The sequence below is a fragment of the Populus trichocarpa genome, chromosome 11 (assembly GCF_000002775.5).
Source record: "Populus trichocarpa isolate Nisqually-1 chromosome 11, P.trichocarpa_v4.1, whole genome shotgun sequence".
NCBI lineage: Eukaryota > Viridiplantae > Streptophyta > Magnoliopsida > Malpighiales > Salicaceae > Populus > Populus trichocarpa.
In genome coordinates this window covers 3,540,573-3,566,608 of record NC_037295.2, presented here as the reverse complement: position 1 = coordinate 3,566,608, position 26,036 = coordinate 3,540,573, and the positions used below count along the sequence as shown (strand labels likewise).

The window sequence follows — 26,036 nt, the reverse complement described above, 5'->3', positions numbered from 1 at the left end:
TTAAAAAATAAAAAAAATATTATTCTAATATATTTTCAAGCAAAAAATATTTTGAAAAACAATCCCTATTATATTCTCAAACAGAAAATTCAAAAACCTCAATTTATTATGTGATAATAATAATAATAAAAAATAAAACGAGAGTGTCATGCACGAAAAGTTTGTTGCCTTTTCATTTTTTATTATTAGCTATTCATGAATATAAAAAAATATATAGTGCATGTTTGATATTGTAGTGCATGATGTTTTTTAATAATTTTTTTAATTAAAAATATATTAAAATAATTTTTTAAATTTATTTTTCACGTCATTATATTAAAACCATGTAACAATAACTGAAAAAAATAGAAAAAGCAACCACTCAATGAATTTGCAGGAAGGGGGAAGTTGAGTTAGTTAGATCATAACCTAAAGTCTAATGAATATTTTACCTAAATTTACTAGCAAATGTCTATTTCCCAACAACAACCTTAATTACGAGCAAACGTATATTTTAAGGAATCTCTCTTGGTGTCATTGGCCTAATATTCCATTTTCCTTCTTTAATATAAAGCCCTTTTCATGCCCTAAATCACACTTCAAATTTCATCACTAATCTAACCACCCAACCGTTTGGTAGACTCCAAAAAAATTGGTTAAAAAAGATTATGAAAGAAAATAAAAGAAGGGTTGGTATTTTTAGCATAAATAGCATAGTTTTTAGATTTGATCTGGTTCAACGCCGGGTTCTGAGTTTTGACTGGGTCGCCACGTCCATTTTTTTTTTAAAAAAAATCAAAATGATGTCGTTTTAGTAAAAAAAAATTAACGAGCTGCAACCGGGTTTTTGACCGAGTCGCTGGGTCAACTCGCCGGGTTTTTTCTTCATTTATTTTTTTCAATCCGACCTGATTTCTGTCCAAGTTGATCGGTCCTGGATCAACCCTCTAAGCCAAATTAGGTTCTAAAACTATAATAAATAGGAATTGTAATTCTTTGCACCACAAAATAATTATGAAAAAAACAAAAAAAAAATGAAATAAGAGAAAAACCTTGGCCACCAGCACTGGGGACTTGTATGTCAAGAAATTACCGACCATGCGCGTTTTTGTAATTTCATACTCTGGCAACATGTGAATTTTTGAAAAACGTGAAAGTACAAAATAGTCCTCTAACTATATAATAAGTTTCAGTTGGGTTATAATAATATAAAATTTAACTAGTGTGATGTCACTCGCGAAACTATTTTTCCTCGATATTAATATAATCCATCTATTTCATTTTATTTGTCTACATCGACATCGACACTACGTGCACTGTTCAAATCCAGTCATGTTTACATTAACAGCCAAAAAATAATAATTAAAAACACTAATAATTATTGCACTCTGTAGGTAAAACTATTCTATCATTTTTTTTAATGTTTTGTAATTATTTTAATGTATTAATATTTAAAATAAAATTTTAAAAATAAAAAAAATATTTAAATTTATTTCAAAATAAAACACATTTTAAAAAATAATTGTTATCACATTAAAATTTTTTTATACAAAAAAATAAATGTAAAAAACCACTTTACTAAAAATAGCACATGTAAAAAAAGGAATATACATAAAAAAAAGTTCCTAAAACTGTTTTCTAACAATAAATAACTGGATAACATCAAGTTTTTAAATAATTTTAAAGATAAAAATCTCTTAATTTAGAAAATTATAAGATATTATCTGTTGATTACTTAGATGGTAGATGACCTTGCTCCTAGTTTTATTTTTCAAGCTTAAATTTATTAAAAAATTACAAAATAGAATTTATAATTTACCATGCATTCGATATTGTGTCATACAATGTTTTTTAAAAGTAATTTTTTCTTAAAAATACATTAAATCACTTTTTTTTAGAGTTTTTAATTTTATTTTTAGTATCAATACATTAAAATTATCGAAAAGTATTAAAAATTATCTTATAAATATACTCAAAAATAAAATTTCCAGCACTCTGAAACATTCATTAAACACATTTAAAACATGTTAAACTATAAAAAAAGATATAGTTTAAATAAATACAAAAACTAATTCAAAGATATATGAAACTTTAGTGCATATTCGAGAGTATGATAAGTGTTGCGTTTTAAAGTGTTTTTTATTTAGAAATATAATAAAATAATATTTAATTTTAAAATTAATTTTTAATAACAGCATATTAAATATTTTAAAAATATTTAAAAAAATTATATTTTAAACAAATATATTTTAACTGTGATGCTAAATACGCTCTTAAACAAATGTTTGGACCTCTGGAATAATTGAAGGACTAGATTGTAGTTTATGAGAAAGAAAGGAGTAGGAGTAGTGGCTATCATGGTCTGAAATCTGAAGAAATTCAACTGTTCTCCTCTCCTCTCTCCTCTTTTTTTTCTTAGACGACAGAGAACACACGTTTCTCAAAAAAAAGGAGCCAGACACCTCTCTGCTCCTCCTCCTCTACTGTAGGAATCTGAGAGAGAGAGAGACCCACAAATTCCTCTCTATCTGGAATCCAATTCCTAATCTTTCAAGAATCATCAGTAGCAGCAGACGGACAACCGCGCGCCTTCCTCAATACGCTACCGTTTCGAATCTGCGAGAAATGGCGAAGCGTGGATATAAGCTGCGTATCCTTTCTTTTCTGTCTTGATTTCTGCGTCTCATCTGTAATGTCCATGTTTTTAAGCTTTGAATCATCTTTAATTTTAGCTTCAAGCGTGTTTTTTAGGGTTTTTTTAGTGCTGATTTTAATTTGAGCTTGTTTTCGAGTTGGATTTTAGCTGTTTTTAGTTTTCTAAAACTTTGATTTTTTTAAAAAAATGGTCTTTTTTTGGTTAACTGTAGAAATTTCAGGTTTTTATTTTTATTTTTTAATTTTTCTCGTGATTTTCTTGAAATGCTTTCTTTCTCTGCTTGAACGTAATTCAATTTCTTTTTCTTCATTTCTTGTTTTAGTTATAGTTTCAGGTCTGTACTTTTATTTATTTTTTTGTTACAAATAATTTGGCGAGAAGTTGTTTTAATCTAAGCTAAGAGAGAAGTATTTTGGAATCTTAGATCAGAATATTTTCAGTATATTTATTTTCTTGACTGAGATGAAAATAGAAGAATTTGTGGCTCATTCTACCAATGTGAACTGCTTAAGTATCGGTAAAAAGGCGTGTAGAATGTTTATCACCGGTGGTGATGATCATAAAGTGAATCTTTGGGCAATTGGCAAACCCACTTCTTTAATGGTTAGTTCTTATTCTTTCTGTTTTTATCTCTTGCCCACCTATTTAAAGTTTTCCTGATTCCGGTACTCTAATGTGTTTTTCTTGAGTGTGATTTATCTACTTGTTATCATTTGAGCTAGATCAGTGCATTAATTTTGCCACATTTTCAATCTGTTGTGTTGTATCATATAATATTGCATCTTAGAGGAAGTTTAGATTTTAACCTCCGATAGGATTTACTGAAAAAAGTGGAAAGTGGACTGTCAGTTTGGAATTGAGAATTACTTGAGTTTGAATCTATCATTTAGAAAATGCTAGTGTAAATGGAATGGGTGCATCTGTTAGGTGGTGTTATTAACATACATAACTGTGGTTGTTTATTTTTTGGCGTCGATATGCAGAGCTTGTGTGGTCATACAAGTCCAGTTGAATCTGTTGCTTTTGATACATCAGAAGTTTTAGTGCTTGCCGGAGCTTCTATGGGTGCAATAAAGCTGTGGGATTTAGAAGAAGCTAAGAGTAAGTTGATTGATTGATTGATTGATTGTATTCCTTGCTTAAATGAAGTGTTTATCATAAGGTTATGTAGTTGGTGTGTTTAACTATGGTATGAGAATTTAGCAATGTGATTACCCTTTTTAAGTCTTTTCCATATGTATGTTGAACTAGCAAATTATTAAGCATTTGGTGTGTTAGGAATCGCTTTTGTAGTTTATAGTAAAAAACTAATCCATTTGTTATTTTTCTTGAAGTGTAGTGGTTCGCACTCTTACTGGACACAGATCCAACTGCACTGCTGTTGAATTCCATCCATTTGGTGAGTTCTTTGCTTCTGGTTCCACAGACATGAATATGAGGATCTGGGATATCAGAAAAAAGGGCTGCATACACACTTACAAGGGTCATACTCAAGGAATTAGCACTATCAGATTTTCTCCCGATGGTCGTTGGGTGGTTTCCGGTGGATGTGATAATGTTGTAAAGGTAAATTATCAATCACACTATCCAAACGTGACTTTCATTTAGGTTTTATTTCCACTGTTTATTGGTGTTTCCTTGTTATTGTTGAACAGGTGTGGGATCTTACTGCTGGAAAGCTTTTACATGATTTTAAGTTCCATGAAGGACATATTAGATCCATTGATTTCCATCCCCTTGAGTTTCTCCTTGCTACTGGTGAGTTCATGAATTCTGTGTGTTAGTACCATGAACTCTGCTCACTTTTTTGTGTGTGAATGACACCATTATTGAGATGACAGGTGCCTTCCATCTTCTTTTCTGTGAAATTATTACCATTTCATTGGTAATTCTATTTTCTTCAATGTTCTAATTCATGCTTGATTAATGCGCTTCATTTAGAACCTTATTGTGGTAAAATTTACATATTTCTTTGTTACTTTCTTTGCCCCCACCAGTCAGCATGTTTTAACTTGAGGTACTCAACTATTATGTTGTCATAACCTGCAAATAATTTTTCAGGTTCAGCAGACAGAACCGTGAAATTCTGGGATTTGGAGACCTTCGAACTGATTGGATCTGCCCGACCTGAGGTATCTAAACTTGTGTTTTTAAATTGAAACAATTTTAGTCATCAAAATGTGGTTAAATAAGAAAATTGGAGATGGGCTCATGACAACAAGCCCACTTTAAAGTCTCTTGTCAAGAATGTCTTGGAAGCAATCAAGTTTCAAGACATGTTTCAAACATCTGATATGGTCATGGTTTGTCAGTTAATGGTGCGAGGCTATTATTCTTAGGCTGATATGGAACCATATAGTGCTGATATTCAATAACTTTTGTAACCTAATCAGTTGAGATCTCTTATAACAATAGATGCTTTTGCTGTCCCAGAGTATGTGGTTCATCATATGGTCTTCAGTTCTGCCCTCTCTTCCAACTTTCTTTCCAGTCTCTAAGTTTCTTTACAGGCTGCTCTAGGCTATCCTGTCCTCATTTGATTAATTTTTATGTTGGTATGTGGTTTTCAGGATGATTAATTAGTAAATTCTTCCATTATGTTCCCTAAAAAAGTTATACTTCCACTTTTCAGGCTACAGGAGTGCGCTCTATTACCTTTCATCCTGATGGAAGGACACTTTTTTGTGGATTAGATGATAGTCTGAAGGTTTGGGTTTTTGGCATAATGAAACTGCATTATGTTATTTGTCAATTGATGTGGAGCTAAAAAATTATGCTTAAAACTGTAGGTTTATTCTTGGGAGCCTGTGATTTGCCATGATGCTGTTGATATGGGATGGTCAACACTTGGTGACCTCTGCATTCATGATGGGAAACTCTTGGGCTGTTCATTCTATAGAAACTCTGTTGGAGTTTGGGTTGGAGATATATCGGTAGCCTTTTCTACTCATGAACCTTTTTTCTGTTTATATGAATTTAGTTTTTATTTGATTTTCCAAACTTTCAAGTCACCATTAACCATAGTGTTAATATTTTCCTTTCTGTTTTAGTGCATTGAGCCATATGGTGATGGTTTTGTACCCAAAGAAAGTGAATGCACAGACCAGAAATTTAACATCCCTGGATGTAATTCTTCAGATAAAGTAGGAAGTGATGTGAGATCAACTTTGGGTTTCCGTTCTCCATCTCCTGACTACGAGACAAAGGAAATAAAGAACATATATGTAGACTGTAAGTTGATAATTTTGTTTTTCTACCAATAAGACAACTCTGGATATTCATTTTTTGGTGTCTTATTTGTTTATATGAGTGCATGAATTCTCCATGTCATCTGCATTCAAGAACTGTACTGCTCCCATAACTTCTAAGTAGAGTTTTATTTTTATCCACATCCAATATTTGCTTGTGGTGCTTGTTAGTTTTTCATTTGGTCGTTAAGCTGATGCCAAAAATATTTTAATATAAATTTTACTGGAGAATTTACAATTCAGAGGCTGGAAATTGAGAGAGAAGTTTAAGAAGAAACAAGAGACTAAGAGAATACCATAATTAAGCCATCACAGAGTGATTTACTCATGGCATAGTATTGGTTCTCTTACAGTTTTCTAATGAAAAGTAGTTTTCATGTTTACCTTTATTCTGCCAATTTATTTTTTTCTACTTTTCCCTCTATTCTGCCAATTTATTTTCCCATGAAAGATGCAGGGAATGTTTTTTTCTACCTTTGCCTCTATTCTGCCAATTTTTTTTTCCATGAAAGATGGAGGGAATGTTTTTATCTATTAGTTTTATTTTTCTAACTAGAAAATGAGGACCTCTTTTGGCTCCTTTAAAATAACAAAAGGTTTTTTTCGAGAAGAAAATGTAAAAGCATTCCTATTAGGACCACTATATTCCGAAGTGGATTTTCTTTTCCCTGAAAACAAAGTAGAAAACATGAAAAATGTATGTTGTAGCTTTAAAGTTTTCAGATTTTTTTTAAGAAATAGGAAGCTTGGCTTTCTGACAAAATTCTATCCAGTGAACACATTATCGAATAGTTTTCTGCTTTCTTAAAAAAAAATGGGCAAGTTAAAATTTTCCAATAGTAAATGCACTCCCACTGTAGTCATTTAAGATAGTTGTTTAGGGATTGACCGTGTTGAGGAGGATTCGTCTTGAATGAAAACTGATCCTTTTATACCAGACTCCTTTAACATGAATTGATTTGATTCTGAAGTTTAGCTTTTCTTTTCATTTTTTTTTTTTTTGTGATTTTGGATTTGAACCAAGTCAGGACTTCCAAAATTCATGTCTTTCCTAGTTCCTGGGCCATTTACATGGATGTACAATAACCGGCCTATCCAAGCTAGAATATTCTGCAGGCATGGAGTGTGATTGTTATTTCCATTAATAATCAGCACATGCTGTCGTCTAGGCATGCATGGGGCATCCCTAGAATATTCTGCAGGCATGGAGTGTGATTGTAATTTCCATTAATAATCAGCACATGCTGTCGTCTAGGCATGCATGGTGCATCCCTACTGTCTACAATCTACGTTCTCTCTAATGTGCTTTTCCTTCTTTCATGTAAAGCTACTGGTGGAAATCCTGTTACTTTACAAAGAGCTGGTTCCCTGAATTCATCAAAAGAAGTCCTCTCACTGGATTCCAAGGAAATGAGTGCTCCTCTAACCGAGAAGCAGAGCCCTTTAATGGGAATGAATGCAAATTTGAGTGAACAAACTTTTAACAAATCTTTCATTGTCCCTACCATTGTACCTCGGGACATTCCTGTTGAAAAAGATTCTTCTAATTCTGGAAAGGAAACTATCAAGTTTACAAAAACCAAACCTGGTATGTTGCTCAGACCAGCTCATGTGCGGAGGCCATCAAATAGCAAGAATGATGTTGACAAGATGTCAGTGGCTCTTGAATCTGGAAATTTTAGCAGTGTTACAAGTGAGAAAGGAAGTGCAAGAGATCCCAGCTTGCAATCCCAGATTGTAACAGAAGATGGAGCTCAAAAATCCCATGAGAAGAAAAGCCCCAGTATCAAGGGTGTCACAGAGAAGTTTGAAAAAGTTTTATCACCAGAAACACCTAATCAGGGAAACTGTAAGTTCTTGCTTTTATAAGAGGTTTTTTTTTTCATAATTCTGATATCTCTATCTTCCATGTTCTTTTCCCTTGGGTATTTCCCGAGTAAGCCTTTTTCCATGTGTGCGTGAACTGCATTTTACTTGTCATTCACTTTTCCCAACAATTTTGGGTTGGCGAGCTGGACTGATGTCTTATCTACTCTACTCTCTCACTGCCTTTTCCATAAAGCCCGAGCCACCTGTTTTGCCAGCTCACGTATCTTAATCTCACTTGTCTATGAGATGTCCCCTGTCCTGTGATTTTTTCCAAATCTTTAATTTGTCAAAGCTGCATTTCATTTCTGATCATGTGGGATCTCATCTGGCCATCTACCTCGATACCTTCTTCTCATTCTTAGCCATGCTGACTTTATGAAGATATTGTTTGACTGCCATCTATTTAGATGACTAAGTATATTACTATCTGTGACTAGCTGATAAAGTTTCCATTTTTTCAATCATATTTGGCAATGTTTGCCAGTGCTCTTTATTGTACCCTTTATGATCAAAGATATTATTCAGAATCTTATCACCACCACCACAGCCTTTGGGTTGATATATATTGAAGCTTTCTCATTCTGGTCTATTAGAAAACCACTGGGGGCAATGAGCTACTCCGTGGAGCACAGCTTTCTTCCCATGCCTAAGTTCATCTTCTCCCATTCTCTGTGTTGCTTGCCCTTCAAAACCCCACATTAGCTTTTATCCGATGCTTTGATAAGTTTTACATATACATTTTGTTGACTTCCTGAAGTCAAATAAATGAATATAGTTTATCTTTTTGAAATGTAGATATGTGAAGCATATTCACACATGGTTTTATCTTTTTGGTTGATAGTTTGTGATATATCTTTTTATTAGCAGGTAACAACAATTTGTGTATGTTTCAGGTGACGAATCTGTTAAAAGCAGTAAAGAGATTGCCCCTGTTAAGATTGTCAATGGAGGTTTGTCCGGTGCTTGCCATGTGTTTGATTTTCAAGCATATGCAAAATGGATGGAAATTTATTTTTATTTTCAAATATTTTCATTCTGGCAGTTGCAGTGGTATCGGGCAGGACACGTAGTCTTGTTGAGAGGTTTGAAAGAAGGGAGAAATTAAGCAGCGAAGATCAAGAATTAAACACAAGTCATCAAGCTGTGCCAGAATCAAACAGGACCTCCACCACAGAAACAAATCCGACCCCTCCTGTCATTTCTGGAACAGATAGAACACCTGTTACATCAAATATGACTCCTCTCATTGTGCCTGAAACAGACAGAACTGCCACAATAGCACCTAAAATGAACCCTTGTTTTGTACCTGAAACAGATAATACAGCCTCCGCAGCATCAAAAATGATTTCTATTGCCATACCTGAGAAGGATAGAACAGCCACCATAGCAACTAAATCAAGCCCTCGTGTTATACCTGAAACAGATAGAAAACCCTCTATATCAACTAATATGATGTCACGTGTTATATCGCAAACAGATAGAACACCCCCTGTAGCAGCCCGTATGACCTCTCGTGTTATGCCTGCAACTGATCGGACCCCCCCAGTAGCAACTATTTTCACCCCTCGTGTTGTACATGAAAGGGACAGAACACCCCCTATTCCTACAAACACTGCCATGCGAACTCCCCCAGTAGCAGCTGTTATCACCCCTCGTGTTATTCCTGAAAGGAATAGAACACCCCCTGTTCCTACTAATACAACCACGCCTGTTATACCTGCAGTGGATAGAATACCTTCCATAACTACTAATTTTACCCCTCGCATCGAATGTGAAATGGATAGAGCACCCCTCAATCTGGTAAGATCTTTGCCTCCTTTATAGGAAGATTTTTCATGGTTCAAGTATAAGTGGATTTACAATTGGTTTGATGTTCTTATGGTCTGTATAACATAAGATCCTGCTAAATATATAAGAATCTCTGAAGTTTCAACTTGAAATGCATAGATAAATGTTGTAAGGAATCGGGTGTGATTACAATCAAGTTACTATCTTGAATTAGACATGAGATAAAAAAAAGTATACATCTTCTATCTGTCGCTATAGATGTTGTCATGGACATTTGAATCAGGTAACATCTTATATTTCCCAGCCAACCTCTCAAGTACTAACCTGAGATGACTTGAAGCATCGGATCTCTGAAATGATATTGAAGAAAATCATTTGAGACTTGGTTGTATTTTCCACCTCTGCACTATATACAGAAAAACTTGCCAAGTGTTAGCAGCACTGTTGGCCTCAGCGCTTGCTGCATGGATTAATGCATGTAGTTCATCTATTTGTGATTGGGCTACCTTCGTACTAAATGTAGAAAAACGTGCTTTCTGTTACCAAACTCTTGTTCTAATTAGAAAACCTAATAATCAAATTTCAGTTGTCTCCTTGAAATTTTTTTTACATGGCAAACACAATTTAAAGAAAATTTCTTTTTGAATAGTGTCATTTTTTCTTTGGGAATCTTTCTAAAATTATCAGCTGAGAGGCTGAACCAATGCTCATAAGATCCTGATGCTTACAAACTCAATCAAATGAATTTGTATGTGGCTGTATTATTCACATTCCACGAATCGAACTCAGTTTCTCTCTTTTGATGATGACAGAATGAAGAGCCTCAAATTTCTGGTAGGGACTCGACTTCTGCTAATTATAAGGATGTTATTGAAGATCTGATGCAAAGTCACGATGTATTCCTAAATACCCTTAAATCCCGCTTGACAAAGCTACAGGTATGTTGAGTTACTTGTGCCTATTGGTGTGCTCAAGTGGTGGATTTTTTCAATCGAAGATGACTTCTAGAAGCATGACATATTGACTATTCTAAAGATTTATTGCACTGTAAAATATGATAATCCTACTTCTGACAAAAGATCTATGTGCCTATTCTAGTGATTGACCAAGTTTTATGCATGTTTTATTTCAGCATCTTCATTATGGCTAAACGTTCCTTTCTGGCACCTATGTTTTTCTTCTTGTTTTTTTCCTTTGGGTGGGAGGGGGAGAGGCAAAGCCGCTAAAATAGTAGCTCTGATGTTATTTTGCAGGTGATTCGACATTTTTGGGAACGAAGTGACATTAAAGGTGCTATCAATGCCTTGAGGAAACTGCCAGATTATTCTGTGGGTATTTGTTCATGCTAGTGGATTTTTGTGTTGATAATGACAGTCTGCAAGGCTGTATATCTTGCACATTGATATTATTTAATCTTGTTGCAGGTGCAAGCAGATGTGATCAGTGTTCTCATGGACAAAATGGAGATTCTCAATTTAGATTTATTTTCTTGCTTGCTTCCTGTGCTTGTGGGCTTGCTAGACAGCAAGATGGAAAGGTAGCTTTCATGGGCATATAATAAGAATACTTTTAATGCTAGATATGGTCTTTGGGACTTTATACCATTTTACTGCAGTCCTTTCCAAATATCATCCAGTTTTGTCTTTAGAAGTGGCAAAGTATGACTTCATTTAACTGGTACAAAAACAGCTATGTTATCTGGTGTGCTACATAACTAGAGCTTCAATATGAACAAACTCAATATGTTACTTCTACTATTGAAGAACTATTTTCTTCCTTTTTAAGTTATAAATAAGCGGTCCCTGGAGTCCACTTGGAAGAGAACAATGGCATAGTTTTTAGCGTGTGAAATTGGTAAAGGTTTTAAGGTAGGTTAGAGTATATGATTTAGTCCATCATCAAATTATGAATAATTCTCATCAAGTGACCATATACTCCTACCTAGGGAAATGAAACTGTCTCAAAACTGCACTAAATCTGGAACTCAAAGAAAACTCTTGAAGATATTTGACTTGAAATGTTAATTTACAGGCATGCAAATATCTCATTGGAGATGCTACTGAAGCTTGTAGCGGTTTTTGGCCCTGTAATACAATCAGCTGTTTCCGCACCTCCAGTTGTTGGTGTTGATCTTCATGCAGAGCAAAGGTGTTACTAATCAATATTTACATGGACTCAACACTTTTCTGTTACTGCAATCTCTGTTAATCTAAGTTGTGTGATTCAGAACACTCACTTTTATTGGATAATGTGCAGGCGAGAATGCTGCAACAAGTGCTTTGCTCAGCTGCAAAAGATCCAGCAAATTCTTCCAGCACTAGCAAGGCAAGCATTCTATCTTGACTCTTGAGTACTGCTCCTGACTCATTTTCTCTATGTTCTACCTATGATTGCGCGGTCAACTTAAACCAACACTGCGCATGGAAAAGGATTCCATGCTAAAGAGCTGCAAATCCTGTTGGCTTTATCACAGAAAACAAGAAGTCCTTTTCTTTGCAGAAATTTCTTGATCCTGCTCCATCGATTTATCCATTGTGGCTTTTTTTTGATAGATTCCCATGTATCTGAATGCTAAATGGTTTTCCTAGTCACTGATGTTATCTCTGTCAATTTTGCACAGGAGGGGCGGTTTATTGACAAAAAGTGCTCTGGAATTGAATCTAGTCCTTCAACAGTCATAGCAAATGGTGCCATCTAGAATCAATTTCATCAGAAAATGTTGAAAGAGTGGCCCAACTGATACCCTGCCGGCAGAAACACAAGGAGCGTGATACTCCTTGCATATGGTTTTGTCAATCTCGCAATTTTGTTTTGGCGCTCCCTACTTCTTGCCATCATATTGGTTTTTACAACTACTACTGACGGCATCCTACAGCTTGAGAGTTTTGTGAGGCAAAGTGGCAAACATCAGAGCAGTAGCTTTTCTTGAAACTGTTACCGCCGAGGACGAATTATCTCATCTTTCCAACCATGGTCCTTTCTGAACTTCGCAGGAAATTTCACTTTGTAATTCTTCGCCTCTAGGCAGTACTATATGTGTTCTTTTGTGCAAATGAATGTAATTAGTGCCAATTCATATGTATACTCCATTTGTTATATTCAATGAAAAGCATAAATTTTTTTTCTGGACCTAGTCCAATTCTAGTTTATCATTTACATCATAGGTTTTTATGGTTTTATTTTTTATTTTTCAAAATAAATAAGTTTAGTAAATATACACGGTTAAATATTTTTATTTTTTGCAATTTTTTTCTTGGTTATTATAAATGATTTATTTATTTATTTATATAAATAATTATTAATTTATTTAGTAAGATGATTGCATAGATTTTTTTTTAATGTACATGTTTAAGATTTTATATAAAAAACACATTTAAACAGTATATACCCAGTATTTTTTTGATAAAATAATTTATAACACGGGTTAAATGGCTGGCTACCATACAAGCATGTCGAGTTTTCCCCGTGAAGATAAGCGAAGGTTTGACGAACGGAGTATTGAATATGTTTCCAGTTCCGAGGAATGAAATTCGTTCCGAGGCACTTTCTTCCAGCCCTTTTTGTAAAAAAGCAAAAGCATTGCTTGGCTGGATGTCGCAATATCTGGTCAATTTTTTCTGGACCATGTTGTGCGTTAGAAGTCATTATTGCCTTTGAAGAGTGTCGCTGGCTGTGGCATTTCATGTGACAATGAAGAAGTGAAGATTTTGATAGATATGACCAAATCCAGCTTTGAATTTCGGTTTGGTCAACCTAAAAATGATGTTATAATCATGGTTGGAAAATTGTAATAGACAGCATACAATGCCGATCATATATGGCCCTTTACTCCTTTTAATAGCCCAAACATTTACCTTTAAATAAATAAAACATTTTCCTATCAATAATAATAATTAAATAAATAAAGGTTTCACTTTGTTTTCTCACTCTGTTTATATGCAGTTTTGTCACCATTTCCACGGATTATAAATTCAGTTTAACACAAATTTTGAACATTATTAGGTGAGAACACCGAACTCGAGACATTGTTTACACACTTGTATAATCATAAACGATGAAAAGTAACCCAAACCGTTGAGAAATTGGATTTTAGCTTATATTTTGGTTTAATTTATTTGAACTTTTAGTTGAAATTTATTAATTAAGCCTTATTTGTTGAACTTGATTTAATTGTTGTTGGATATTTTATTTAATGGGTTATAAGCCTAATTGTTTGTTCTTCTTAAAGTTTTAATATTTATATTTTATTTTTCTAAATGTTAGACAATTTTATTTAATTGAATAAAAATTATAAAGTTGCAAACTTTTTCAACCCCTATTCTTCTTTTCTTTGCCTTTTTTTTTTCTCTGGCCTTTTCTTTTTAGTTGCTTCTTTTCTTTCTTATTAGGCTTTAAATATTCTTTGGTCCGCATCAACTTTGATATCATAGCATGGTATTTTAATTATTCTTATAATTAAACAATTTATAGGCTTGTTCAAGTCTTCAAATTCAAAAATCATTCATAAATCCTAGATATTATGGGAAACTTTCATCAATAATGATAAAGAATGTAGCAGCACAAAAAAATTAATCTTTTTGTTTACAACCCAAATAAAAAAAAATCATTGTGTTGCCACGCTGGTGACATGTCATTGTGTGCTGCCGCATCAAAGCCATGTCATTGCCACATCAGCTAGTAGTAGAACAATAGCAACGCATCATCAAATATGTTATTTTTGCTTATCAATTAATTTGAATCTTGGTCAATAAATTACTCTACTTTTTGATTCCTTGAATTTTACTTTTCTGGTTTTGCACTTGTTATTTAGAGTTGTCATTAACATTACTTTTGTGCGAAAACAAAAATCTCATCTTGCATTCATATATGTTATTTTTTCTTATCAATCTCTTTCTTCTTTATATTAAGCATCTAATCATCTGTGGTAATTGTAAAACTTGCCGAAAATAATGAAAAATTATGACAGTTAGTTGATTAATTGCTTACACTTAAAAGATATAGCATTACGTACTTATAATTTTTTTGAGTGTTTTCTATTCTTGATTAATCTCCACATTAAAAACAAATTACCTTTGTTTTTGTATTGTGATTTCACTTGTAAGAGCTATTTGTGATCTCAATTTAATTTCTAAGTAGTGTTAAATGCATTTGTGTCATGATCATTTAGTGTCCAAGTTTAAGTTTACACTTATCATAGACCCGACCCTTAGTAATACTCTTAGGGCTATTTGAGAGGAACTGCAAACTCAGATGACCAACATGTTTAAAAGAATTGAACTCCAAGAGAGTTCTTGAATAAGACATCCAAATACCAATAAATATCACAAGAATAATCATTGTAAGCAAGTTTACCCTAAGCACTATCAGTATGACTATCATTTAGGTTAGTCTGCACATAATGACCTTGATGAGCAAATCATAACCCCTAACAAAATAGAAGCCCCTACTTCTGATGGTCATCATGACTCTAAGACATTTGATATATAAATTCATGACATAGATCAATTCTTTGAGTGACATAACTTGTCTGATAGTAAGAGAGTTAAATTTGCTAGAATGATACTTATTATTGAAACCTGATTTTATTGGGGAGATGTTGAGAATTGTTTAGAGAGAAGAGATAAACCTCTCATAACTGATTGGACTAAAATAAAACAAAAACTACAGAAAAAGTACTTACCCTAATCTTACAGAAATGAACTATTAAACCAATGGAACAATCTAAGATAAGGGAACAAGTTTATCAATGAGTATATAGCATAATTTAATTATTACATGATGAGATGTGTCATAAGTTAAATGAAATCATGAATTTGTGTGGATTTTATAATTATTTGAATGATGATTTTAGAAAAGAAGTCAGTCTCATATATGCGTTCAATATTGACCAAGCCTATATTATAGTGCAAGATTATGAGTTGTTTATATAGAGTCGATGGACAAAACATCAAGACCTTTTTAGGACTTCTTTTAGGTCTCAATTTATAAATAATAATCTTTTATTAGGTGCTCCACCCTATAGGTTTAGTTCTAATGGTGCCTAATTTAATTAAAAAAAAAGAGAGAAAAGGAGTTGTTAATAAAATGTCTAGGATGAGTTCAAAGGTTCAATGTGTTAAATATCAAGGTTTCGACCATATTTTTTTTTCAATTACACCTCTAAACATTTAATTATCTAAAAACATAAGGATATATATATATATGCGCAAGAGTATGAACTAAATCCTGAGGACGTAGTGACCAAGATGAAAATGTTGTACAAGAAGAAGGAATTACACTATAAATCAAAATGAGTGTGAAAATAAGGTTAATAGAAAAAATAAAAATTTTGCTTTAGTGTCAGAGGAAAAAGTTTTAGGAAACTCTTTAGTATAAGCATCCAAAGAGATAAATATAATTCTAAAAAAATCTTATGATATTATTCCTCTTAAACCACTTGATTCTCCATTTATCATACTTGACATCTAACACGCTAAAAGTTCAGAGCAATATGATCTAATATCAAAGTTGATTTTGGATAGAAGAATGTTTATAAGACAGAAAAGAAGAAGCTAAGAAGAAAAGGGCAAAATTTGATGTTTTATCCCTAGTTTGGCAAAATTGATGTGATTTAACTGGTTAATGATAGGATTTATTTGGATTTGAATTCTATTACAGATATGTAAAGCAAAGTATGAGGACTTGCAGCAACGTTATTCGGGATGCAAGTGTACATGTAGAAATTATAGCTATCCATGGGCTGTCTGGAGAGATTTTTGCTTAACCCTAGCAAGAGCAAAGAAAATGGTGTTTCTTGTCACAACCCTTTTTTCAAAACTAAACTCTCTAGTGTTTACGGGTTATCTGGGAAAATGTCTATAGTAGAAAGAATTAGAGGGCTTTAAGTCATCTGGGCAATGGAGAGAAGAGATGATCATGTATACTATATTTCTTCTCAACATTACGTTACGTCACATTCAATTGCATTGTAGCAAAAATCACCTTATTGTTTGATAATGCAAAACACATGCTTTGAATTGAAGATTTGAATCAAATTTATTTGCGCATGTTCTTTCGTAAGTATATTTTCATTGTTAAATTCCTGAAACAAACGGCACATTGTTTACTCCATGTCATGTATTCCTCAGAGCTTGGCTTGAAGAGCTGCGAAAGCAAAGAATGGCAGAGTTAAGGCGAGCTATAGAACAATCTGAAGGCTCAATTGGGTATGTGAAATGTCTTCTGTTCTGTTTCAGACTTTTTGAACTTATAAATCCATGTTAAGAAAACTGCTCTCTATCATTGTCCTAAAATAAAACTTGGTAGTCCAAAAACTGTGTTATACATCTTCCCCTGCATTTATACTGTCAATATCATGCTAGAAGGATTGGCATAAGCTTTCAAGGGTGAAAACATTGTCTTGGAGCATCGTAAGAACTTGCACTTTGGAGTCTTGTGGCCAAAGCATGAAATCATGAATGTGCAAGTGCCTTCGATGTTTAGATGGTTGTACATTAGTGATGTACGCCTGGTATTTGTTGTTAAGAGCTGGATTTATTGGAGATGTACACCTGGTAATTTGGAGAGCTTCAGTACGTGATTCGTGGAAATTTGGAGGTGTTAATGGGAAGACAAACACATAACTCTCATCCTGAACCTGCTTGATGCTCATTTTATTTTATTCTATGATGACATGGTAAGATTTCATGGGTCGTTTTCAGATGCGTTTTCCTGTGGGTATATTGCAGTCTGCGTTCACGTATTAGTTGTAGAGATTCCTTAACTGTTATATTCCAGGTCACTGGAATCGAAACTTGAGATTCTCAGGGCTAAGAGAAGGGAGGATTGTCATGTCAGCTATGACTCCAGCCAGACAAATCGCCAGTACCATTTCAGAGATGTGATGGAATTGAATCATCTAGTAAAGAGACACCTGAGGATGGATTATCTGCTGGTTGTTTTACTCTGGATAACAGAACAAATTGGAAACCTGAATGTCGAGTTCCAACTTCTTTGCCAGCTGCAGAGATAGAGATTAAGCCAGAAGTTTCAGTGTTTCATGAAGAGAAGAAAATGCCAAGCTTATGGAAGCTGTCAGACAACATATTCGCAGGACGTGTAGTTAGTTTAAAAGGGAGGAGAGGGAAGAAAAAGCAGAAAGATTGTAGCGAGGATGTCAAGGAAGCAAGTGTTGGAGAAAGTGAGTTTTTGGGTTCAGCTGATGTTTTGTCAGCTTCTCGCTGCAAAGACAACCCAACTAGTATTGGTGATCAATCCAGAAGTTCGAGCAAAGATGCAGTGTTTGATGTTAGCGTGATTTACTTCTTCTTTTTTACAGTAAAATCATTTAATTATCCTTACATGCAAGATTTAATTAACTCGGGCGGTTTTGTATTTTTAATTTTTCAAAAATAATAAAATTACTAGATTATTTTTAAAAATAAAATTTATGAAACTTGCATCTACGAGCTTTTTCACATTTTAATAATGAATTTTTTTATTACAATCAAGTTAAAACAATGAGCAATTTAATATTTTAATAAACATAAATATTATTAAAAAAATTATTTACATGTGTTAGTGTTTGTGTTGTTCCTGCGCTCTTCAGACTATGCATACGACGGTGCTTGGTAGCCACACACTAACTTTCAAGGCAACATTGAAATCGTCTTAGCAACCTTTTTATTTCGAGGCAAAATGTGTGGTCAAAGAATATTCTATTTGGCACTTCTGACTTTTTTTTTTCTTTTCTCTCTTCTTCTCAATTTCCACACATGTCTTTCTAAATTTTCGAAGCAACTTTTCAATTTAGTTTTCCTTTGGATTTGGACTTGTTTTATTTGAAATAATTTATAAAATTAGATTTTTTTTTTAATTTCATCCACCTTTAATTTTTTTATACGTCAGATTTAATTCTTATTTTTTTTATTGCTATTTATTTTATTGAGATAATTTTTTAAACTAAATTTGTTTTATAATCCTCATCCTCTCATTTTTCTTTACTTTGACTATTTTTTTGAAATTGACTCTTTTTTCCGGTTTTATCCTTCAACATCAAATTGGTTGAGAACTAAGCTTTTTGATTGAACCTGAATGCAAGTTACGAGTTTAGAAAATTAATTCAAGTTTAAGAGATTTGCCTGAATTTACTTCTTCTTTTTTGTTTTTTTTTTAAGCTCATGTTTTCTTTCAATTTTATCCTTTAGAATCTATTTAATTGGAGATCGGGCTCCATTATTTTTTTATATTTTTTTCTATAGGGTTTTTCACTAATTTTAAAGATGACCCGGGTTTATAGTAGGTCTTTTTATTTTCCGTTCTTTGTTAAATTTAGTTTTTTTAAAAAAAATTATCTCTGAATTAAATTAAATTAATTGATTAAATTTAACAATAAAATGATATTTTAAGATATTTTATTTGGTTTCTTTTCGCATTTCAACTCGGGCGGGCTCTTTGAGCAGAAGATGACCCGGATCTCAAATGTTTCTCATTTCTATAAAAATGTGCTCACAACATAACACGGCCACATATCTTCTGCTACTATATAGTATAACAATAAAAAAGAAATGAAAACGTGCCGGTGGAATGCGAAAACCACAGTATGCTAGAAATGGATTTTGCCATGGTAGCTCGGCCCAGTATTTTTCGTAGGTTGGCCTCCTCCCTTGTCAATGGCCTAGATGTTTGGATTGAGAGGTCTATTTGGGCCTAAAAATCAACAAATGTAGGGCCACGATCGAGATAATTCATGTGAAACTGGACTACCTTGGTAGGCCCACTCGAAAGTCCAGTATATCAAAAGTGAAGCTGGGCTGCTCCTTAAGCTTTGATTAAAATCTAAAGAAAACCGACGAATGTGAAACGAATCCTAGAGAACCTTTAGGCCTCATTTGAATAACTAGCCCTAAAGCTATTCCATTTTTAGTTGGGCTTAACCAGTCGAGGGTGGCCATTTGTGTCCTTGCCCTGGAAAGGAAAGGGAGAAGATTCTCGTACGCAGTTTATTTTTGTATTTTAAAAAAATTTAAATTTTTTTAGTATTCTGATATCATTTTAAAGTGTTAATATCAAAAATAATTTTAAAAAAAATAAAAAAAACATTATTTTAATGTATTTTCAAGCGAAAACACTTTAAAAAATAACCATTACCGCACTACAAACACGCTCTTAACAAATAATTCATCATTTCCCAACCCTAAAAGTTGTAAGCAATTGGCATTTTCCCAACAATTTAGCAAACATCATGGCTTGACAAAAGGGAATGTCTGTAAATGTGGATGCCAACTTACCTTAAGTTTCTTCACATTTACAGCATGAGAAACTAGAACCGGCCACATGCACAGCCGTCATACGCTTAAAAGTACTAGGTTAAGACAGCCATGTCAAGGAGTGAAAATGTCTTGCATGCCAAGTGCATGGCCCTATATATATATATAATGAAGATGGAGGATTCTGAAGGAAGCATGCATTTCTTCATGAGATTGTTTAGCCCAGCAGACACGACTCACGAGCCTGTACATTATTTACCTTATCCGTTGTCTCTCATACAAAAATATAGCCACCACCCACCACCATACCGCAGCCACTTAACTTTTCAAGCTAGTTGCTATTTGTCTTCTTCCCCTAATAGAAGTCTTTCTTGTCCAAGGAAAAAACTTGCTCGACATTGATACTTATGGTGGCGTGATCTTCTCGGTATCTTAGCTTTTACAAAATTGTGATGTTGAAAGGTAATTATGCCAATATTTTCAGGACTCATCCCACCTTCATTGCACTTGAAATGCAGCTAAAATCTTATTTTAAAAAAATTTAAATAAATTTTTATTTTTAAAATTATTTTTTTATTTTTTTAGTATACTGAAATTAAAAATATTTTTAAAAAAATAATATTATAACATTTTAAACGGTAATGATTATCACATTCTCAAACATTTAGACTTTTAAAAGATTGATTTCATGACTCTCTCTATTGATTTTCTCAAGTCAAGTTTATATTATATAAATGATCAAACTAACGAAATTAAGTCTTAATTTGAGATTTTTTTGAAGAAAAGTTTTAATTTTAATTAAGATGCAAGATAATTTTATTATTAAATGAAACAACAAGAAATAAATGAAGAGCGTGCAATGCAAGGAATAAATGATTGTATCCAAGTAGATGAAAATGAAGCATAGAATAGACTGTGAGATAGATAGATGACCAACTTGAGTGACATCAAGCTAGCTGTTACATATTCCTAAAATCCTAAGCTCACATGGTGACAAATCCAAGCTGCCATCTTCAAATCTTTGGCCTTTGTATCAAAGAACAGGCATGGGATCAAGGGGTAAGTAAAAAACTGGAAAAAAAAATTGAAAAAACTGATTTGTGAAAGAAAAATTGATTAAAATTTTAAAAAAAACCGATCGGTTCGGTTTCGGTTTTATATGCCTGAAACTAAAAAAACCGAACCGAACCCAAATCGGAAAAAAAACCAAGTCAAACCAGAAAAACCGAGCCAAAACCGTGTCAAACCGAGCCAAACCCAAGTCAAACTGAAAAAACCAAGGTAAACCGGTTTGAACCAGATTCAGTTTTTTTAAAAAAATAAATTTTAATTTGGTTTTTTTTTTTTTTAATAAAAATAAAATCTGAAAATAATCATCCTAATGGGACCACCTGGGTACCTTGACGAAGTTGATACATGGAAAATTTTCGTTACCTATTGGCTACGCTCATGATTTCCAGCTATTCGACGGAATAAGTCATGATCTAATTAATTACTACATGACAAAAAGAATCCTGTTTTTTAGTTTATTTTTCAATAATTATCTTTGATCTTATGTATTTTTTAAGAGATTTGCAATTCTTTAAATAAGCTAAGCTGGAAACTGATATTTACAGAGTGGATAACGAAATATAAAATCTGAAATAGAGCTGGAAACCAGAAAATAAAAAGGAAAATAATCAAATTAGTTCGAATAATATTTTTTTGAGGTCTAAATTAAAAGTCTTCCCTAGCTAAATTGGTCACAAACAATAAGCTTTCATATAAATAAATTTATAAAATCATCTGATGAAATTTAATTCAAGTCGAATCTAATAATTAGAAAATAAAAAGTTATAATTTTTTTACATCATGTTATTAATTTAGCACAAACAGATTTTTTTTAGCTGAATTTTATATCCGCAAATTCTCAACTAATTAATTAATTGATTAATATATATATATATATGTTAATAATTTCACACTTTATTTAATTTACAAAATTGTTACCATCGATCAACAATTTGGTAATTACAATGAGACTAGTTTGTTATTACACAACAATGGTAAAATTATAAATTTAAATCCTACTAAAATAATATTCCTAAACCGTAGGACACTAGCGTATATGCTTGCGTTGCATTGCTAGAGGGATAAAAAAAAATTTAATAAAAAATATTTAGGTTGTAGAGATTTAATATTATTATTAAACTTAATTCAATAGTTAAATTTTAAAATTTTCTGATACAACTTTATACATAACTTAGATATAAAATTAAATCATATAAAAGTTACCTCAACATAACCTAATTAATTTAACTAATAAAAAATTAACTTAGATGAATGTTAAAAAAAATTACTGATGAAATTGAAAAAAATAAAATTTAAATAAAAAAAGAAGGAATAAAAGGAAAAACAGTTGGCTTGACTGGTTAAAAAATAACTCGAACGGTTATTGAAAAAAACCTGAGATAAAAATAAAATAAAATAAAAATAAGAGGTGGAAAAAAAAAGGAGTGAATTGATGGGGGAAAAAAGAAATAGCTTCATTATTTTTTTTAGTGAAGCTTCACAAATGATCCCAGCTTGTTAGAAAGAAGGTAATAAAAACCAAGCCCAGCAGCTGGGAAATATGGAGTTTTACAGCTGAATTATCGCTCAACAATTATAATTAAAATTTAGCTTGGCTTTGTCTTGATTAGTTCTTATTGTTTCTTGAAGTGTCTATTTCGATCCTCCAAAAGGCATAAATCTTACAATTTAATCCAATCATTTACAGTCAAAAAACAAGAAACATTTATTTTTATTTTGAATATAAACAATATATTTAACACAGCTGAGTATGTGCGTGGTTTCCCTCAGTCGCATCCCTCGATGATGCTTATAAAATTGAAGATCCCTCAAATTCGATGTGCCCTTGATTGAAACTTTGCATGCACGTTTGACAAAAACACAAGTCTTCCACCCACCGAATTCTCCCACCAATACAATCTTCCCTTGATGACCTAACTTCACCTACCATTAATGCGAGTTATATGTTATTGGTTAGATCCTTTTTTATTTTAAAAATATTAAATTGATGATGTTTTAAGTGTTTTATTTATAGTTTTAATGTGTTAATATAAAAAATATTATATTAATTTATTTTTAATTAAAAAATATTTTGCAAAACCATCTTGCTCCGCATTACTAATCTTGAACCTGTTTGAGAGTGTGATTACGATAACTTTTTAAAAAACATGAATTGACGTATGTCTTATTCGTGCATAGCAACTTTTGACCCACCTGCCCACTTCTAACCTTCCCCAGCTACTGCAAGAAAAACGTTGTGCAAATCAAGAATTTGATCGATAATATCAATAGGGAACATCCCTTCCTTGGTAGAAATTGTTAGCATATTTAAACAATGCGAGGCTTTATCTTATTAATATATTATTGATAGAGCCATGCCCTTTTTATAATTTAATAGTTATGATTTAACCTTTCTATGCATATCTTAAGCCAAATCCGGAACACTTGCATTTTCTAACTCTTGTTGTTTAACTTGGCTTTAAAATCATCTGCTAGTCATTGTCATCACCATGAAAGCCTTCCCATTTCTTGGTTATATGTCACCATAAAGCATTTATTTGTACAAGTTGAAGAAACATCAATTTAATTCCGATTGCGTCTCTACGAGCATGTTTGAGAATATGATAGAAGATGGTTTTTAAAAAATTTTTACTTGAAAATACATTAAAATAATATTTTTTAATTTATTTTTAATATATATACATCAAAACGTTAAAAAAATTAATAAAAAAATATTAATTTGAAACTATAAAAATTCAAAAACATGATTGTATCCTAATACCAAATGGTATCAAATACTGACAACCAGCCAGCATCCTCCATGGCTATTTTTCAGATCATCAAAATATCGTTCCACGTAATCTTAATAATCCCTTAATTTCAATAATTACTTCATAGAAAATATAATGTTTAGCTTTCTTTAATTAAAGAAAAGTTACATTTCAGTTTAAAATCCATGACTATTGAAAAGAGTAGTCGTCTGGGAAAAGGGAAGTGGAGGATTTGGACTCCTGATCTCGTGAAGGCGAAAGCCATGGCGGTCTCCCACCACTTAAACCAAGAGTTTTAGAATTAATAACTTTACTCAAAATGCATGTCATGTCATGGCTTTATCCAGATTTGTGACAGAGAAAGCAAGAATCCTTCCCATCTTGATTTGCTTATTACGTGCATGAAATCTCATATTACGGATAGAATATGTTATTTTTACTATTTGAAATATTTTTAGTTGATTTTGGATTTTAATTACTTTTCCTCCTTAGATTTTGATTTCTTTTAATTAAGTCAGTTTTAACCTCTATATAAAGCATTGATGTGTTAATTTTTTTCACCAAACTATTGAATCCCATACTTTTAAAATAATATTAGAATTTTATTTACAATTTAAGACTACAATTTTAGTGTGTGTTCGGTATTGTGGTGGATGATATTTTTTTCTTAAAAATACATCAAAATAGTTTTTTTTTGTGATATAAGTATATTAAAATCATCAAAAAACACTAAAAAAAATATCAATTTGATTTTTTTTCAAAAAAAAAAAATCTTAAAACGCACCTCAAAACAGAAGCTATTGAATTCCCAAACACTCACAAAGTTATTAACAAAAACTACACCGTGTGAGAAACATATTGTAGCTGAAATCACTATTCACACACTGTAAATTGGAGTGATGATTTTTTTCAAATTTTTAAATTTGATCCTTAAATTTTTTCTTTGCACAGGTGCGCCCAAATTAGCACCTAATTAAGAGATAATTGAATTGAAAGTAAGAGGACTAAAGTAAAAAACACAGGTAAAATAGGTGGTGACTTTCAAATTTGTTTGAAAAATACATTTGAGCCCCCCATATTTTTTAGCTATCAAGTGACTGATCCCTCTAATTTTAGAAATATTTATTTTGGTATCAAACTTCATTTTTATTATTTTTAGTCTTTTTTGGGTGGAAGGAGAGAGGGGATTGTCAGATTTTGGCCTAGAGAGAGAAACTTATTGTTGTGACGATTTCGACCACCAAAACAGTAGATTCATGTGTTTTTTTATATTGAAAGTGCCTGAACAATATATCTGGGTTCAGAAAGATTTTTTATTTCAAGTTGATTTTGGATCTTAAAATGTTTTTTTTTTTTGCGCTTTTAGAGGTTATGAATCGGTTTAACAAGGTTCCTATGATATTTTCTAGGTATTTTAGGTAGAAAATGAGTTTTTAAAAGAAAAAACTAACCACCCTATTTTTCCGGGCGCCATAGTGGCTAGAATCTAAGAATTCCAATCAATACATCATCTATTTTGTTTTTAGTAGAATTAGGGCGAATGACACATTATCGGTCCCGTTAACTTATAGAAAAATAAAGGCCTCCGTGCTGGCCCTTTATTCAAGCACCTGACCTTATTTTTTGTTTATATAGTTTTGGTTTTTTTTAATTTAAACCTTTTTTCATGTATTTTTCAAAACAATTTTTAAGTTTATGTTGTACTTCTTTGTGATGTTTTTCTTATTTAGCCTTTTTTAAATAGTTTTTAATTATATTGGAAGTGTTTGATTTTTGAAGATGTTAGTATGATTCATTTGTAATTTTTTTTATTTTTTATATATATTAAACTTATTTTTAAAAATAAATTTTTTTTATTTTTTATTTTTTAAAATATTTACAGCCTTGCATAATATTTTTGTTTTATTCAATAAATTTTATCTATGTGTTACAATTTGATTTTAATAAAAAAATTTATTAAACACAACCATGTAGATTATTCATTTTGTAATATTAAATATCTTGGTCTATATTTGTCTATCTACATTTTTATTTTTGTTTTTATTTATTGTCAATGACTTCTTTTTAAAATTTCTTCACACATTGGTTCTTTATTTATTTAATTATATGCATGAATATGTTTTTCAATTTACATTTAGGATTTTTTATTCTAAAAAATGCATTGAAAAAATCTATATATCCTTAATCCTTTTATAAAAGTTTTATTATTTTTAATTTCAACATTCAATCTGAGTTTATAGTGCTTTTTTTTCATCTTAGATGTCATTCTTTTGACTTTTTTTCCTCTTGATAATGTTTTTATTATTTTCAATTTATCTTTCAAATTGAAAATTTATTGTTGCCCTTTAATTTTTTTTTAACCCTCATTCTTTTAATTATTATTTTTTTTTTGTTTTTTTTCCTATTTAATCCTTCAATGTTTCATTTC

At 32.0% G+C, this 26,036-nt stretch overlaps 1 protein-coding gene across 2 annotated transcripts; it reads left to right on the top strand.

Annotated features, from left to right (window-relative positions):
• Positions 1–2,360: 2,360 nt before the first annotated feature.
• Positions 2,361–12,665, top strand: LOC18102977 (katanin p80 WD40 repeat-containing subunit B1 homolog KTN80.3). Of its 2 annotated transcripts, XM_006377245.3 has the most exons (18): positions 2,361–2,629; positions 3,108–3,238; positions 3,619–3,736; positions 3,975–4,201; positions 4,291–4,393; positions 4,697–4,767; positions 5,268–5,342; positions 5,425–5,568; positions 5,686–5,866; positions 7,211–7,732; positions 8,646–8,702; positions 8,795–9,552; positions 10,353–10,478; positions 10,794–10,868; positions 10,965–11,077; positions 11,572–11,688; positions 11,797–11,865; positions 12,161–12,665. In XM_006377245.3, the coding sequence occupies exons 1-18, from the start codon at positions 2,605–2,607 to the stop codon at positions 12,219–12,221; spliced, it is 2,973 nt and encodes a 990-aa protein (XP_006377307.1). In that variant the 5' UTR covers positions 2,361–2,604; the 3' UTR covers positions 12,222–12,665. The 2 variants fall into 2 exon arrangements, with proteins under 2 accessions (XP_006377307.1, XP_024436895.1); XM_024581127.2 differs by lacking the exons at positions 2,361–2,629; positions 3,108–3,238 and having other exon boundaries at positions 3,970–4,201.
• The last annotated feature ends 13,371 nt before the right edge of the window (positions 12,666–26,036 follow it).